The sequence below is a fragment of the Monodon monoceros genome, unplaced genomic scaffold (genome assembly GCF_005190385.1).
Source record: "Monodon monoceros isolate NGI ecotype Baffin Bay Population unplaced genomic scaffold, NGI_Narwhal_1 Super_Scaffold_21, whole genome shotgun sequence".
Taxonomy (NCBI): Eukaryota; Metazoa; Chordata; class Mammalia; order Artiodactyla; family Monodontidae; genus Monodon; species Monodon monoceros.
The window spans coordinates 149146801-149165177 of record NW_021703778.1 but is presented as its reverse complement, the minus strand read 5'-3'; the positions used below and the strand labels follow the sequence as shown (position 1 = coordinate 149165177).

General features: G+C 38.5%; 1 protein-coding gene across 1 annotated transcript in view; it reads left to right on the top strand.

Annotated features, from left to right (window-relative positions):
• Positions 1-18377, top strand: part of SPTLC2 (serine palmitoyltransferase long chain base subunit 2) — a 109853-nt gene that overhangs the window by 29289 nt on the left and 62187 nt on the right. Inside the window, exons 3-8 of the mRNA XM_029237523.1 lie at positions 6926-7080; positions 9034-9182; positions 11266-11390; positions 12866-12959; positions 15989-16094; positions 17309-17528. Of these exons, the coding sequence (XP_029093356.1) occupies positions 6926-7080; positions 9034-9182; positions 11266-11390; positions 12866-12959; positions 15989-16094; positions 17309-17528 (849 nt within the window). The remainder of the gene's footprint in view (positions 1-6925; positions 7081-9033; positions 9183-11265; positions 11391-12865; positions 12960-15988; positions 16095-17308; positions 17529-18377) is intronic.

The window sequence follows — 18377 nt, the reverse complement described above, 5'->3', positions numbered from 1 at the left end:
ATGCAGTAACGAAGACCCAACACAGCCAAAAATAAATTACTTAAATAAAGTAAATTAAAAAAAAAAAAAAAAAAGAATTGGAACACGTGGATTTTCTTCTTAAGTAGTTTCTAATTTTGTTGAGGGAACATAAACACTTCAAAATTATGGGCCTTTGCAAAGCACTATGCAGGTAAATAGTACTGGAATTGTATGCAGATGTAGAACAAAAAAGTAAACTGAGTAGCATAGAGTTAATTCTTTTTTTAAAAAATTAATTTTAAGTTTTGGCTGTGTTGGGTCTTTGTTGCTGCATGTGAGCTTTCTCTAGCTGCGGCGAGTGGGAGCTACTCTTTGTTGTGGTGCGCGGGCTTCTCATTGCAGTGGTTTCTCTTGTTGTGGAGCACGGGCTCCAGGTTTACGGGCTTCAGTAGTCGTGACACACGGGCTCAGTAGTTGTGGCTCTTGGGCTCTAGAGTACAGGCTCAGTAGTTGTGGCGCACGGGCTTAGTTGCTCCGTGGCATGTGGGATCTTCCCGGACTAGGGCCCAAACCTGTATCCCCTGCATTGGCAGGTGGATTCTTAACCACTGTGCCACCAGGGAAGTCCCCAGGAAATAATTCTTGAAAGAAGTAATAGGAGGAAATATGTAGGATGGAGGGGGACATTTGCCTCTAGAGTTTGTTTAGGGGAGGACTGTACTAGCTTATTCAAATTCATTTTAGTAGGATTTTCACAGAAGATAATATTAGCAGTTAAAACAGCTGAATTCTGCCATTTTCTTATAAAAATTCAGCTATTAGAAGGGAAGGAAGGCTCATTTAGCGTTATGGCAGATCGTGTTTGTTTTCTGATGCTGGTTTAGACGTAGTGAGAGGGATAGGCCAGTTTTTAAGCGTTACACTGGGAAGAGGTGAGGGAAAGTGTTTGCTTAGGATCATAAAATGCAAATATAATGTTGCTACTTTCTCACTTCTCTGAGTGAGTAGTGTTCATAACCACATCCTTATTTTCTCCCTCATTCCATTACAAAAGAGAGCCTGTTTATTTATACAAGTTCTTCATATGTTGCTTTGGGTAGAAATGAACCACATGGTCATGCTAATAAAGATGAGTTAGCATAAATGTGTTCTATTTTATATAAATTGCTAAAATTATTGGAATTCTTTACTGCTTGATCTTCTTTTATTGGTGGTGTTTTGGATAAAAATGTTTTCTCTCAGTCTGGTTTCTTTTTTGTGTGAGGTGAGGCTGGTAGTTCAGAAACATGTATGTGATAGGTGTAGTAAAAGCTTGAATTAATAAAAATGTTCTAGTATCTAGATAGGAAATACCTAGAAATCTAAGGAGTAAATTGTGGTAGATAGTTACCACACACTTACTAAACTTTAACATTTGCCTCTACAGTTCATGATCATATATTCAGAAATGGGAGGGATAGGATACTGGGAAGGGACATTATATGTCTATATCTTGATATATTTTAATTTTCAAGATACAAAAGAATTAAAATACATTAATTCAAATTCCTGGAAGGATTTATTCTTGACCTCCTTCAAAAAGTAGCTTACTAAGAATATTCTGATAATTGTCACTTTAGCAGTATCTTTGGAAACAATGAGTATAGTTGCTTGATATGTTAAGCTGGGGGATTATCAATTGGTTTGTCTTTTTTATCTGTGGGTTTAAAAAGAGCTCTACTTTCCATAGTTTTGTGGTAAGTGTGGAGCCCAGGACAGCAGTCAAGCAGTCACCTTTTTTGGGGGCCGCACTGTGCCACTTGCAGGATCTTAGTTCCCCAACCAGGGGTCTAATCCATGCCCCCTGCAGTGGAAGCACAGAGTCCTAACCCCCGGACTGCCAGGGAATTCCCTACTTAATTTTTTTTTTAAATAGCTTTATTGAGATATAATTTATGTACCATAAAGTTCACCTGTTTAAAATGTACAGTTGAATGATTTTTATTACTATTTACAGAAAGTGTACAGCCAAAACCATAAGCTAATTTTATAACGTTTTCATTATCTGAAGAAGAAACCCCATACCCATTAACAGTCACCCCTTCCTCCTGCACCTCATGCTAGGCAACCACTAATCTACTTTCTGTCTCTAGACATTTCATATAAATGGGATCATACAATGTGTGATCTTTTGTGTCTGGCTTCTATCACTTGGAATGTTTTTGAGGTTCATCCATGTTGTGGTATACTTTGGTACTTCATTTTTTTATTGCTGAATCATACTCCATTGTATAGAGCAGTCATCTGTTTCCTCTTGGGATTTCTCACTGAAAAGCTATATCCAAAATAAACCTTTTTAAAGAGTTTTATTGTACACTATTACTGTGTGTGTGAATGTGTGCTTCTTTGTGTGCTTGCACATACACACATGCTGGCTGTAGGCCGACCATAGGAAAGGGGTGGGAGGGCCAATAGTCCAGTGGTCTTAACGTGCTTTCAATGCCGTAGAAAGTTACTTCAGATTGACTTAGTAGCAGCACAGAATGGGAGGCATTGTGGCTAGGGTTAGGAGCATAGACTCTGGAATTAAAAGACCTGGATCAGTTCCTGGCTCTGCTTCTGGCCAGGTCTCTAGGTGGGAAAGCCATTTTGCCTTTCTGAAAATGGGAGTAATAGCTTCTGTAAGAGAGCTCAGGGATACTTAAGAGAAAAAATATGTGAAGCCCTTGGCAACACATATCATAAGTACTCAGTAATTGGGAACTCCTGGGCATGCATCTATGTTGGCCTGAATTGTCTTAACGAACAGGGCCAATTTTTATAAAGTCAACTTCTGAAAGTGGTAGCACCCAACCTTTTTCCCCTGTGATTTTTTTTTTGAAATTAGCTTTCAGAACTCATTTATGTGCAGAGGTTAATATGGTGCCTAAATATGTAAATACCAGAATAATACTTGTGTTACTGAACCAGGTCTGTTTGCCCAAGATGCCACAAGCCAAACACTGAGACTCGGGTTGGTTTACAGCCAAGAGTTTATTCATAAGGCAGCCAAGCGAGGAGATGGAAGAACAAGTCTCAGGTCCACCTCCCTGAAGGCAAGGAGGTTGGGGTATTTATGGGATAAGCAAGAGTGGTCTTAGGCATAGAGAAAGGTGATTAAAGGCAGAGAAAAGGTGAGGTAATCCTTGTTCTGCATAGGCACATTTGGGTTACATGCTTCTTCATATTCAAACTAGAGTCGCTTAGCTTGGTCTGAGGGTAGAGTTTTCTGGCCCTCTGATGTTAAAAGGCCATTTACTGAACATCTGTGCAGCCCCAGTTTTAGGGTCAGTTGTCCCATGCAGCCCCCAGCCAGCTTACACTGGGCGGGAGCAGACTCCAAGTTCCTTTAAAACAACTGGGGCTGTGTGAAAGCTGGGAAGGCCTGCAGTTATAGAAGAGGCAAAAAGAGAAAGAAAAAAACTAAGGCGAACTTAATCAATGAAAGCAGTTTACGAGCAAAGGGTTTTTTTTAACAAGCTGTTCCCTTATCTGTTGTTCTGTAAGACAAGTTCAAGACTTTCTCTTAGTTATCAACTTCTGTTAACTCTTTGGGGCACAATTTCACTTGTCAGGATCATCCTATACTTTTCCAGAAGGTTCACAGTCCCATATCTACAATCAAAACTCTAAAATATCTGAAAACCAAAAGTTTTTTTTTTTAACACATTTGGTGGTAAAACCTGACCTGAACAGATGTGTTGCTCTTTACAGCTCTTTTTTATCCCACTTGGTATGAACAATCATAGCTTTCCTGCAGATATATTAAAGTGTTGGGTTTTGGGGTGCTGCAGATCCCACTGGTTATATATTAATAGATTACCCTGTGGTCTTAAGGCCTGTATAGACAGTAGAATAGGTGCCTATTTATTTTAAACAATATATACGATGTTTTCTACAAGACTTACCTCAAATAGGCTTAAATAATAAAGGATGTTTATTGGGTAATTAAGATGACCCCAGACTACTTTGGGTAAGGTCTTTACTGATCCCTAATTAACAAATCCATGAATTTCAATTTTACCTTTCAGGCCAGTAGTAGAAGTCACTTAACTTGTGAGTACCTCAAGCCCAACAATCCAAGGTGGTCTCAGCTAGGTTTTATTTCTGCTTATCATGGATATGTGCTGGTGTATGGGGTTTGTAAAGATCTTCAGAGGTGTCCATGAGGAGGGTATCCGTAAGGCTGTTCGAACTTGACTCTATCATTGCCACTCACCTACCAGTTAGGCTGTCTCTGGGCAAGCCTCCCTCTACAGTACTTGTTATATTGTGTTGTAACTTTATTTGTGTGCCTCTCCACTACACTAAGAGATCCTTCAGTGTGTAGAGGTTGTGTCTTACTCATTTTTATCCCCAGTGCCTTGCTTAGTGCCTGGAAAGTACTGCTCAGTAAATGTTGGTTCAGTGCCTGAACAAATGAGTATTAGGTTGGCCCTGACTAAAGTCATTTCACAGTGACTAAACTGAGGAGGAAGAAGAGGGGGAGGGGGATGTGGAGCAGGCTGGGGTGTGGGGTGTCATTGTTTGCAGAGAGAACTCTCCTGTCCTTAATGTATCCCAAGTCTAGCAATGAATCAAACATATATTGAGTGTCCAATAAAAGATTTGAAAGAATGAATAAGTCCTCTAGTTTACCCCTAGGCCTAAAATATTTCAAGTGTAAAGTGTATATGTTTTTAGAAACAGACGTTCTTATTGCCTAGAACTAGAACCTCAAATCGTGGTCCCCTTCCATTCCCTTTCTTACTTCATCGCAAGGCTGCGGCGAGTTTGGTTAGCATCCCTTCGGATCTCTACTGAACCTTTTAACTGCAGTCAAAGCTGCTACCCAGGCCACAAGTCCCTGTCTTCTACCATCTGTCTCACCTGCTTTGGGTCTCAAACATCCCTCACTGTGACAACTTCCTCACTGTGCAAGCCTGTTCCCTTCTCAGGGACTTAGTCGTTCTCTCCTTGTAAGGAGAGGCAGAGCTCCCTGATCTTGGCGGTCTCTCTGTTCAGATCAGAGCCCATCCCTGCCCTCCTAACCTCAGACAGCTCTGTCACAGGTTACCCAAAGCTCACCTCATTCTGGTCTGCAGCCCTTTTCTCTTTGGGGTTTAGTAACCCTTCTGGTAGATAGGACCGGACTCTAAGTTTTTTCTGATATTTATATACTAAAAGCAAAAAATACTGCGTTTTGTCGCTAATAAAAACTTGTCCATGATGGAGTATTTCTCTCAAGTATTTGAGTTAATACCTTTAACATTGATGTGCAGGAAGTTGTAAAGAAATGAGATCAAGAAGAGTTAGTACTGTTTACCCATTGAGAAGGACTGGAGACTGGTTTTTTGTTTTTTCCTTTGTGAAATAAATGCATGGTGAATAATAGTTAAAGGAAAGTCCTTAATTAGAATTTGGGTGTCTCTGTTCCAGTTTTAATTGATCGAGTATGTTGAAAGAAAAGACTATCAAACGGGACATAGTATTTAAGTAATAAATTTCCAATTGTGACAGACACATTATTTATGGATATTTTCTCTTTAGGAAATGTAAATGTTAGAACCAATTGCAGGAGAGATGGTATCAGCTACCACAAATTCCTGAGTTCTTTGTGACTCTGCTTAGCTTTATTTAAGGAGATTTTTATCTACTGTGAGGCTTATTTAGTAGGCACTTTTAGAGTCCAATGTCATAGAAGGTTAATTTTAAACTTTTATGTAGAGCCTTCTTTAGCAATGAAAATCTTTTACAGAATAAGGCTTAAACTTTTAATGCTTTTGACTAGCTTATTTAAAAGATGAATTTAGATTGGCACCAAGCCAGATCTGAGGGCTAGAAGCTCCGTGATTTGCCGGCTATCATAAAGCTGTAGTACAGTTCTCTTTTTGTTTGGTTTGCTCTTTACCTTCAAGTAGACCTCACGTGGTCTGGTCACTGCATTCTGAGCAGAACATTATGCACTAATTAAAGCTCCACTGTGACTTAATTTTTACAGACTTAAATTTTAGCATCACTTATTTTCAGGGAGGAAGGGAGAGCTTTAAATCCCTGATCATGAAAATTCATTTTGAGATTTTTTTTTTTTAATTATTTTTTGGCTGCACTGGGTCTTCATTGCTGCGTGCGGTCTTTTTCTAGTTGAGGCAAGTGGGTCTACTCTTCCTTGCGGTGCGCGGGCTTCTCATTGTTGTGGCTTCTCTTGTTGCGGAGCACGGGCTCTAGGTGTGTGGGCTTCAGTAGTTGTGGTTCATGGGCTCTAGAGCGCAGGCTCAGTAGTTGTGGCACACGGGCTTAGTTGCTCCGCAGTATGTGGGATCTTCACGGACCAGGGATTGAACCCGTGTCCCCTGCATTGGCAGGCGGATTCTTAACCACTGCGCCACCAGGGAAGTCCCATTTTGAGACTTTTTAAAAACGCCCATCCAAGGAAAGAAACCTCAAGTAGGTGTCTTTCTAAATTTTTCTTTGGATTTGTTTCATTTTGATCCTTGAAAATATGCAGAGGATGAAATCTTAATTTTGGAATTATTTTTCTTGGTTGAAACTGAAATTATAGGGGTTTTTATGGCATTTCCCCTAATATATTACTGGTGGGGGCGGGGCAGAAGACATGTTTTTAAGGTTTTTAGGAAGGAAAACCATTTAATGACAGAATTGTACAAACCAGGTTTATTTTTATGAGGCCTGCTTTACTAAGTTAAATTCTTTGGCTCTACTTTTGAGCTGTCTGATAGTTACTTGCAACCATTTCTTATAGCCCAATGGTCAAAGCTAAGTGAATTTTACCTGATTGAGTTGTTTAAAAATAACATAAGGAATTGATGCCTTTCCAGTGTTTTCCATATCAGTTAATTCTGTATAATTGACGTCTTAAAGTGCTCTTGCATTACGAAAAGGGAAGTTGTAAAACTTTTCAAAGGAACTCAGTTTAATTTATAGTATTTTCACCATTTTTTGGCAGGACTTTGTGTCATTGTATCAGGATTTCGAAAACTTCTATACAAGGAACCTCTACATGAGGATTAGAGACAACTGGAATCGGCCCATCTGCAGTGTGCCTGGGGCCAGGGTGGACATCATGGAGAGACAGTCTCATGATTACAACTGGTCGTTCAAGTGAGTCTTGGTTGGGAAATTGTTTCTTGACAACAAAAAAAGAATTTCTTCACTTCAGAAGATGTTGTATTGCAATTTGAATATTCTGTCAAAATAGGAGTGGAAGCTGAGAGTACAATACAGCATGATTAGTTTCCTTTCATATTGTTCATTGTTACTGAGATTTTTTTTAAAAAATAAATTTATGTATTTATTTAATTTTGGCTGCGTTGGGTCTTCGTTTTTGCACGCGGGCTTTCTCTGGTTGCGGTGAGCGGCGGCTCCTCTTTGTTGCAGTGCGCAGGCTTCTCACTGTGGTGGCTTCTCTTGTTGCGGAGCATGGGCTCTAGGTGGCTTCAGTAGTTGTGGCGCGAGGGCTCAGTAGTTGTGGCTCACGGGCTCTAGAGTGCAGGCTCAGTAGTTGTGGTGCACGGGCTTAGTTGCTCCGCGTCATGTGGAATCTTCCCGGACCAGGGCTTGAACCCGTGTCCCCTGCATTGGCAGGCGGATTCTTAACCACTGTGCCACCAGGAAAGTCCTGAGATTTTTTAAATGCATTTTGCTACTACATTTGTCACTGTGTTGGATTATAGTTGAAAACAAAATTTGACTTATTAAAAAAACTCACGCAAAGAAAAAACATCCTTTCTGTTATGCCATTTACCAGAATCAGTTATCTGAATTTATTTATGGATATTTTGATTTCTCAAATGATTCAAGGAGTATTTTTACTTAAATGGATTGAATTGTTTAGAAAACTTTTTATATTCGTAAGATTTTGTTTTGTTCATATTGTACAGGCATTACATGGTTGTATGGTCATTATTTTTAAAAAAAGACAAGTAATACAAATAAACTGAAGGTTCCCTATGACAGCTAACCACTATCCTTTTGCAAATCCACTTCGCCACAAATCCTCACTTCCCAGAGGTGACCATTGTTATCAGTTTATTGTATATTATTCCTCCATATGTTTTCTATGGCGTGTATATATATATATTGTACTACTGGGGTTGCACACAGGTAGTTTTTGATTTACAAAAATGGGATCATACTATGGAAATTATTTTATATCTCGCTTTTTCTACTTGCTAACATACCGGTAACAGCATCCTTCTTGTGTACGTTCACAGCAGGCTCACTATTTGTAGTGGCTGCTTAGTGTTCTACAGTATAGATACATATAATGTAGAGTAGATTGGGCTACGTCATCCTGTGTTAAAAACCCCCAAAACCTCAGCGTTGAGACAGAAGCAGTTTATTTCTTGTCCCTACTTCATGTCCTTCTTAGATCGGTGGAGCCTCTGAACCATGTTGTCCTCACTCGGGGTCCCAGGCTGACTGAGCTTCCACCATGTGGAAAGTCACTGGTCTGTGTGCCTGGGAAAGGGACACAGTAGACAAATTGTGTAGTGACTCTTAAAGGATCCTTAAGCGTATATCCTTTTATATGTGTGTAGGAATTGCTGAGTCAAAGATATGTATATCTTTTAATAGAGAAGTACTGTCAAACTGCCCTCCAAAGAAAGGTACTGACTGATATTCTTATCTACAGCGTATGAGAGTGTCCTGGCCAACGCTGGATGTAGTCAGTTTTTATTTTTATTTATTTATTTTAAAAAAATTTTAAAAATGTTTTTTGGCTTTGCCTCATGGCTTGCAGGATCTTAGTTCCCTGACCAGGGATTGAACCAGGGCCACAGAAGTGAAAGCGCCGAGTTCTAACCATTGGACTGCCAGGGAATTCCCATGATATGGTCAGTTTTTAAACATCCCTATTGATAAGTAAAAACTGGTATTTTGTTTTAACTTCCGTCTTCCTAATTGGTAGTGAGTTTGAGTTGCTTTTCATCTAGACCGTATTCTCTCTACTTCCTATAGATGGTGCTTCCTTTTGTATTATCAATAAGTTTATTATCACATGTATTTGATTTGCTTTTGAGTTTCATGAACTTTTATGCTATTGAAATACAGGTACACAGGGAATGTAATTAAAGATGTTATAAACATGGGTTCCTACAACTATCTTGGGTTTGCACGGAATACTGGACCATGTCAAGAGGCAGCTGCCAAAGTCCTGGAGGAATATGGAGTTGGAGTGTGCAGCACTCGGCAGGAAATTGGTAAGTGTAGGCTCTGTTTGGCCAGCTGATGTTCTTATTCTTAACTTTTTTACTCAGGAGGGAATAATACTGAGATAGAGCTAGAATACTGTATAGAGCATCCAAATACATACTTTCCCATGTAGTTTAGATCAGGTAAAAAGAATGCTTTATTTTTCTGAAGTGATGGATGATTTTAATGCTTTCAGTGTGTTTTGAGATATATTTATCTTTTCCATTATGTTATACTTACAGAACATCTCTAGAAAAGTTCCATTAAGTATTTGTTTCATTTATAACTTTAATGTTGACTTTATTGGCTTTTGCAAATGATAGTGATTGAGAGTACTACTTACCAGTACTGAGCTCATGGGCATATGAGCATTAACCTGCTTCCATACTGGTAAATTGGGGCTAATAATAATTCCTACACTATAGAGGTGTTTCAAGAATTAAATAAGCTAATTCATGTAAAGTGCTTGTAACATGGTAAACCCTCAATAAACATTAACTCTTTTATTATTATTACAAGTCTATAAAATGTGAAAGTGAACAGATTTCTACAAAGAGATTTATTTAAGTTCAAAGGAGGATTCCTAATTTTTCCATTTTGTTCAAGAGAACTGATAACCATAAAAGTTATAAGGCAACTTTCTGGATGTTTATTACTGTGAATCACCCCAAAACTTAGTAGATTAAAACAACAATTCATTATTATTTCACATGGGTCTATCCCCAGTGATGTGGTTAAGGGAGCATTGTGCAGTGACGACATAGAGTAATCATACCTTACATCTTTTTTAAAAGGATACTTTTTAATTTTTATTTATTTATTTTTGGCTGCATTGGGTCTTCGTTGCTGTGCGCGAGCTTGCTCTAGTTGTGGTGAGCGGGGGCTACTCTTCGCTGCGGTGTGTGGGCTTCTCGCTACAGTGGCTTCTCGTGGTGGAGCACAGGCTCTAGGTGCGTGGGCTTCAGTAGTTGTGGTGCATGGGCTCAGTAGTTGTGGCTCACGGGGTCTAGAGCGCAGGCTCAGTAGTTGTGGTGCACGGGCTTAGTTGCTCCGTGGCATGTGGGATGTTCCCGGGCCAGGGCTTGAACCCCTGTCCCCTGCACTGGCAGGCGGATTCTTAACCACTGCGCCACCAGGGAAGCCCACCTTATGTCTTTACGGCGCTTTATATTGTATAAATTTCTCGAACATCTTATCCCTTCTGATCTTTACAACGTCATGGGGTAGATAGAGCAAATATTATTATTGGTATTTAACAGATAAGAAACAGGCCCGGAGAGGATAAATGACTTGCTTAAGCTTTAAGGACACATAGTATCCAAGTTCAGCAGTCTTCTTTCTCTGCTGCTTTTCTCTCTGCATGCAGCCATTATCATTAATCAGTGTTGTTCGGTCCTTAAGGATTTGAGCACTTGATGTAAAATTTGAGCATTTGATGTAAAATCATAATACAAAGTGAGGGAAGGTGTTTTTTAACTTGGCTTTTGCTACATAACAGATCATTCCAAAACTTAGTGGCTTAAAACAGAAACATGTACTTATTTGCTTGTGATCCTGTAATTTGGAAAGGACTTGACATTTTATCTCGGCTCCATGTGGAGTTGGGTGGAGCATTATGACTGACGATAGAGTATCCAAGATAGTGTCACTAACATGTCTGGCGCCCCAGCTGAGTGGTGAGCCCTGCCCCTTCCTTCCATAGTCCCTCATCCTCCAGAGCCCCTCCCTGTCCACATGATCTGTCTTTACAACAGGCTAGTTAGACTATTTTACACGGCAGCTGACTTCAAATGTATAAAAGCAGATGCTGCCAGTCCCCTTAAGGCATAGACTTGGAACCAGCATGTGTGAACAGGAATGGGAGAAATTGTTGGCAACGCTTTTTATAGAAATGCCACCACAGGTGCTGCATCGGATTTTATTCAACTATTGTATTCTTTATGAGCCTTTACTCTCCGTAATACTGACTCCTTCATAGACCTTAGTCTGAAAAGGTTATAACACATAGACTATGATTCCTTTTTATAAAGTAATGAGTAATTCTTAGATTTGGGGTTTGGTGGTATTGACTTCATTAACTTCTTCACACAGGAAACCTGGACAAGCATGAAGAGCTAGAGAAGCTTGTGGCAAGTTTCTTGGGAGTGGAAGCTGCTATGACATATGGCATGGGATTTGCAACAAACTCAATGAACATTCCTGCTCTTGTTAGCAAAGTAAGATTTAGTCTGTCATTTATGAAAACTCCCTCGTATATATATCTTCTTCTGTTTTTTAAGGCATTCAGGCAAGCCAGAAGCTCTTGTAAACTTTAAACATAGTTTACCCAAAGATATTTCTATCATAAAATTTTATATAATTTGTGTATAAGTGTATCCCATGGAGACTTTTATCAGTTGAAGCTTTTTCTCTGGAACCCATGATCTTTTCTCCTTCCATTAGATGACTCTTGCCTTCTTCGTTTCATACAGTTTTAAAGGGATTCTCATAAATAAATTCTCATAAAAGACTAAAATTATGGAAGAAAGGGTGTTTAGTTTGGAAATTATTTATCAGGTGGTTTTTTTGTAATAGAAAAATATGAAAATATATAGGTCCCTAATACTTGTTCTTATGGTAATGCATGTTGTTCAGAGATATATGGGCCAATTATCTGTGTATATATATATAATACATATATGTATAATATAGGTAATAATATAGGTTAAAAGTAATAATATAGGTAAATAATAAGTTAAAAGTAATATATATGTATGTATCTTATTTTCTGTGGGTAGAGTTTGTGAGGGGACAGTGGAAGAGATAAAAGATAAGAGACCTTGTAAATCACATTTTAACAGATTGGCACTATCAACTTGAAAGGGCCCTCAAGGGCTGGCCCTACACATCTCATTTTAACATTGATATCTAGGCATGGTATATTGAAAAATCAGTGTATTAATGAGCAGAAGACCTGAGATTTTTTTGGTTGGTTATATGGTCAGATTTAGCTGTGTGACCATGAGCATGTCACAACCTTTCTGAGCCTCAAATTTTCCTTTTTGAAATGAGGTACTTGGACTACGTTAACATACATATATGGTTCCTCAAGGAATAGGTGGGACAGATAGAAAACAAAAAGCAAGAGAAGAGATTTAAACACAACTATATCGATATCATATTAAATATGAATGGTTTATATATTACAATTAGAAGATAGAGATTGTGAGACTAGATAAAATTAAATAGGCTTCCACCAGAGACCTACTTTAAATTTAAAGACACAAGGAATTCCCTGGTCCAATGATTAGGACTCAGTGCTTTCACTGCTGTGAGCCCAGGTTCAATCCCTATTTGGGTAAACTAAGATCCTGCAAGCTACACGGCATGGCCAAAATTAAAAAAAAAAAAAAAAAAAAAATGAAGACACAGGTTAAAAGTAAAAGGATGGAAAAAGTTATAGCATGTAAACAGTAATAATGATTTATATAATATTTTATTATAATATAATAAACTAATAAATATAATATCAATATCATATATAATATTAATATAATAATATAAACAAAGATTTCAGAGCAAATTGATAACTTTGCCATTGTGCAGGCTTTCCTTAATAAGATATAATTATTAATGATTTTAGCATTTTGTGGTTTGGCTAACTAAACCTTTCCCCCCAGCTTCTTACCTTCCTGTGCTTGTGGTTTTGCAGGGTTGCCTGATTCTGAGTGATGAACTGAACCATGCATCATTGGTTCTAGGAGCCAGACTCTCAGGAGCAACCATTCGAGTCTTCAAGCACAACAGTGAGTTTGTTATGGAATTTACTGCTGGCTTTAGTGTGTAATATTCTTTGGGTTAGTGGCAGTGGTAACATTAATTACATTAATAGGAAATATAAGTGAAACTGAAGTAGCAACATTTAAAATGTCTTTCTGGTCCAGTCTTTTAAAAGTTATTATCTTTCTCATTGGAATAAAAATAAAGGCTGAAGGAAGCCTTTTGGTACAAAGTAAAAACATTGAAAAAAAAAATTGTTCTTTTTTTTTACTTTGAACTTTTTCATCTTCCTTGTTTACAAGTCACTTGTTTAGTATGCATTTGCTAGATGCCTGTGGTATGTCTTGTCATAACATTCGGGGTATTAAGGTGAATAAAGCAAGCTCCCTGATCTCAAGGATCTCTTACTGGTTGCTAAAGAGACTATAGACAAACCAGTAGTTAGAATACAACAGATGAATACTGAAATGCAGATATGAACAGGTGCTGTATAAGCACGGAGAAGAGTGGGACTAAGCCAGACCTTTCTCTCTAAATGGAGATATCTTTGTGCATTATTAAAATAATCACAATAAAAATGCATAACTTTCCAAGTTAAAACCCTCATGTAGAGAGGAAAGATTACCAAGCTGTTCAGTATCATCATTTACCAGACTGTGTACATATATAGACAAAACGCTAAAAGAATATACGCCCAAATGTTAGGTCTGTGCCTCTGGATGGAGGTTTATGGATGGTAATAACTTTCTTCCTTTTGTCTTTGTTTTGTCTAAAATGTTTTACAGTGAGAAAGATATATACAGTATTTTGTTTTATGTAAATGGGATTTATTAAACACGGTTGTGTGACTTGCTGTTTTCTTGCAACACATCGGGAACTTTGGAGTACGTGTGACTGTCCTCCTCCCGTAATGCCAGGGTGGCAGGCAGTGCCCTCATTCAGTCCGTCCCTCAGTTGGAACATCCAGGTTGTTTCTGAATTTTTCTGCTAGAAACAGTACTACTTAACATTCACATTTTTGCTCACTGGTCTGGTTAGTACCTTAGGATAAATTCCCAGCAGTCTTTAGAATGCATGGTTAAAATGGTATAAATTTGCTGTGCTTTTCCAGATTGCCTCCAAATATGGTACAAATTTTTACACAACAACTCAACTCAAAAACAGTGACTGTTTCTACTCACAGGCCAACATAGGCCATTATGCATCACTTAAAATCTTTTCTAATCTAATAAGTCCAATAACATATTAATTTTTATTGCTTTGATTATTAAGTGTTGAGCAACTTTTTTTTTTTTTTTTTTGTGGTACGTGGGCCTCTCACTGTTGTGGCCTCTCCTGTTGCGGAGCACAGGCTCCGGACGCACAGGCTCAGCGGCCATGGCTCACGGGCCCAGCCGCTCCGCGGCACGTGGGATCTTCCCGGACCAGGGCACGAACCCATGTCCCCCGCATCGGCAGGCGGACTCTCAACCACTGTGCTACCAGGGAAGCCCCAAACTGTTTCTCTTTTTACTGATTATAAGAGCCCTTTATGTTGCAATACTTTTTATTTTTAACTTTATTTTTAGTGTGTTGCTGTGCAGACTTATTAAAATGTTTATGTTGTCACATTTATTGTCTTAAGACTTTTGTTTGGATTTTGTGTAATGGCCTTCCCCATTTTTATCTAAATCTTTAGTTTACATGGGATTTGGAGCGTATACTATGAGAGAGGTATTGAATTTTTTTTTCCTGAGTAGATAATATGGTCGAGCATTCCATAGATATTTCCTTTCATCTAAAATTTTGAATCAGTGTTTATTTTTCCCTTCCCTTCTGTATATAAACAGAGGAAACTGAAACAATGAGTCCATTTTTACTTGTCTCCTGCTGTTTGCCACATGTCGCCCTCTGCAGCAAGACTAGTGGCTTCAGATGAGACTTTTTACTTTGTGGGAGCATCTCCTATCTCTAGGTTAGATAGCAGATAGATTGTTTTGTTATGAATAACCAAAGGTGTAAACACAGTCACAGCTTTTGGCCATTTTGTGTTTGTAGTATGTGTTCTTATTATCTTATTTCTCTTTTCTGCCAATTTGCTCTCTTCTTTTATGAAGAGAGCAAATTCATGTAAGTTTGTAACCCTTTCCTTCAGTGATGAACAGTAAAGAATATAAGATCAGATTTATGGGATGCCTCCCACCCCTGGTAAACACACCCTAGACTTAATGTTGCATAGATTTTTGGGCGGGGGGTTCGTAGGGGCATTGTTTCAGGGCAGATATTTTAAGTATGCAGTCTGTAGTGGTGGTAGCAGTGGTCTTCAAAGCATTTGTCTTTAACAGGAAAATTATGCTCCTCATTAGTGGTAGTACTAGCCAAGTGTTTCCTGGGCCTGTTAACCACCTTAATGACCAACAGAGCCAGAAGAACTTGGTCGTGGACAGGCAGCTGGTCAAGTCAGACATGGAACAGTCTCAACTGATGGCCAAGCTTGCTAACACATAGATTCATGCTTGCCCAGACTGGTGTACATTCAACCCACTACCAAGATAAAGCTACTTAGCAGGCTTTTATTGAATATATCCTAGGTGAAAGGAAATGGGGTGTACACTTTGAAGTTTTTCTCCCATATTTTGCTTCTTAGGAGGTGCATGTATTTGTAGTACTTCATTCACACTTTCTTGCTCCGCCTTCTTCATGCATTTACTTCTGAATGATTAAAGATACAGTTGATTGTATAAATACAAAAAAAGCTAACTGAATGGCAGGGTATTTCACATGAAACACTGGTCATTTCATAAGCATGCTAACCAACTGAATCACTTGTGCCACACTCATTTAGTCGAGTTTCTGTGGTTTTGAACACTTGTTACATTCTAGATGAGATTTTAATTCAAGCCAGCAGTAGCTTACCCATTTGGTCCTATCCTTTTTCTGCCCAGTTCTAATTATGTTAATGTCCTTTGCTATCTGAGACACACTTCCTGAATAAGAAATGTATATTTGCACTTTAGGAATAAAGTTAGCAAAGAGGAAGATACTTTGTGCTGAAATTATTTTTTGTGTGCCATAGATATGCAAAGCCTAGAGAAGTTGTTGAAAGATGCCATTGTTTATGGTCAACCTCGGACACGAAGGCCCTGGAAGAAAATTCTAATCCTTGTGGAGGGAATATATAGGTAATCCTGCTTTATTATTCTTATGTCTGATTTGCGCCATGGAGTCATAGAAGTTTTAAGCTGAAGGGGACACTAATCTAGACTCCTCTGGAACTAAGGAGACAGGGTTTCTAACTTGTTAAAATACCTGGCTCTTCTTTATTCTTTCCATCATGCTGTATGATCTCCAGATCTCCTTTCCATTTGGCTCCTTTATTTTTCCACTGTTTGTAGAGGGGGTTTATACATAGGGGCAAGAATTGGAATATGTTTTCTAATATGTCAGAACAAATTACACGCCATTTAATTTTAAGAAATATTTTATTTTGCTTACCTATTTGCAGCCCTTGCATTTATTCTCTCATCTCCTAATGTTTTTTATTCTTTTCATGTAATTTTAATTACACGTGCAATGTGATGCAAAGTCTAATGTTGCCTATAATTACAAACTTTAGAAGAATCTACTGTGACCTCTGTCCCTCTGTGGTGAATTAAGATCACTTGTATTCTGGTGTTTGTTTTAAAAGATCCAGTCTCCTTTCCTTTAGATATCTGCCTATCCATGGCATTGTCTTTCTTTGCCAGTTTAAAACCACAGGTATGCTTCTTTTAAGGCTGGCTAATTTCCTTCACCATGTGCTGCTTTGTAGTTTAGCCTTTGGAGGGTAATCTTATTTTTTCTTGTTCCCAAATCTTGTTGTAACTCTGAATATGGAAAACTAGTGTAATGAACTCGGCACCTTGTTGATGTTCAATAAATATTAATCCTTTCTTTTTCCTTTGGGGGATAAAAAACCATTGCAGTCTATTAATGAACAAAGATTTAATAAGTGCTGGAAGAGAGTAGTGAGTTAATAACAGAACTGCCTTATAAAATATACTGGAAAAGTAAGTTAAGAACTGTTACATGTTTTATGTAGAAGGCTAATAATATAGATTGCAACTTGGTTCCAATGGTATTGTTGAGACTGAATGAGAAGATTATGGACCACAAGTGTAATATATCTGGGGAAAATTTTTTTATTCTAAAGTTGTCTGGAAGTTCACCTGAGTTAGTATGAACCCAAGGAAATAAAGAATTGTTAAAACTGCTAAAAAAAAACACCACAGGCAGGGTTGTCAGACCATTTAAAAAGGCAGTAAACTTAAAAAATTAATAATAATAAAGTGTCCAACTCCTAATTTTTGAGAGTTAAGAAGTCTCAGTGTGTGTATTTTTTACCCTGTTTTGCCAGCATGGAGGGATCTATTGTTCGCCTTCCTGAAGTGATTGCCCTTAAGAAGAAATACAAGGCATACTTGTATCTAGATGAAGCTCACAGCATTGGGGCTCTGGGCCCTACAGGACGAGGTGTGGTGGATTACTTTGGCCTGGATCCTGAGGATGTGGACATTATGATGGGAACATTCACAAAGAGCTTTGGTGCTTCTGGAGGATACATCGGAGGCAAGAAGGTAAATGGGCCCTGAGAATCGAGCAGTTAAGGTTCATAAAGGTACTGGCTACTAGATTTCAATTTGGTTACTCACATTTAGCAGATAGAGTCCCAAACTTGGATGTGGAGATCCTAAATTTGTTTGTGATTTAGGCGTATAATGCCAGCCCACTTCACACTTCAGCTGCCTGGTGAGTGACTCTGATAAGCTGGTTCTGTTCATTGTTTGTTGTTTTCTTATTCGTTCTAAACTACATCCTGGTCTGAGTACAGAATACCCTCTTGTATGAAAGAACACACAGTGGTGCTGCCTGTTTGCCATAGTCTTCTATTGGGTTTGAGCTGTGCTCACTATTTCAAACATAGTGGGGATGTCATGGGAACTGGTGGGGGATAGAAGACCAGTTTCTTCCCCTGCCCTTGGATTCAGATGCATCTTGGGTGAGCATCAAGACAGGAAGAAAAAAGATTACTCTGCTAGCTCTGGTGTACTAACAAGGCATTGTATTTTCCAATTCAAAAATTACATAATGAACTCTGGGGTATTTGAGAATCAGTGTAGCATGGTGGAAATGGTTCAACCATGGAGACAGAGCCCTAGGTTTGAGTATTTCCCAAACGTCATGAGACCTTGGGCAAAGTATTTAACCTTCCGATTTCCTTATCAGGAAAACAGAGATAAATGTGCCTGGCTTATAAGATTGTAGTTAAGGTTTAAAAAATAATATATGTCCATGCTATAACGTAGAAATAACCTTGAAAGCCTTATGTTAAATTAAAGAAGTCAGTCACAAGAGGCTAAAGTATTTTTTTTTATATGATATATCCAGAATAGGCAAGTCATAGAGACAGAAATAGGTTAGTGGTT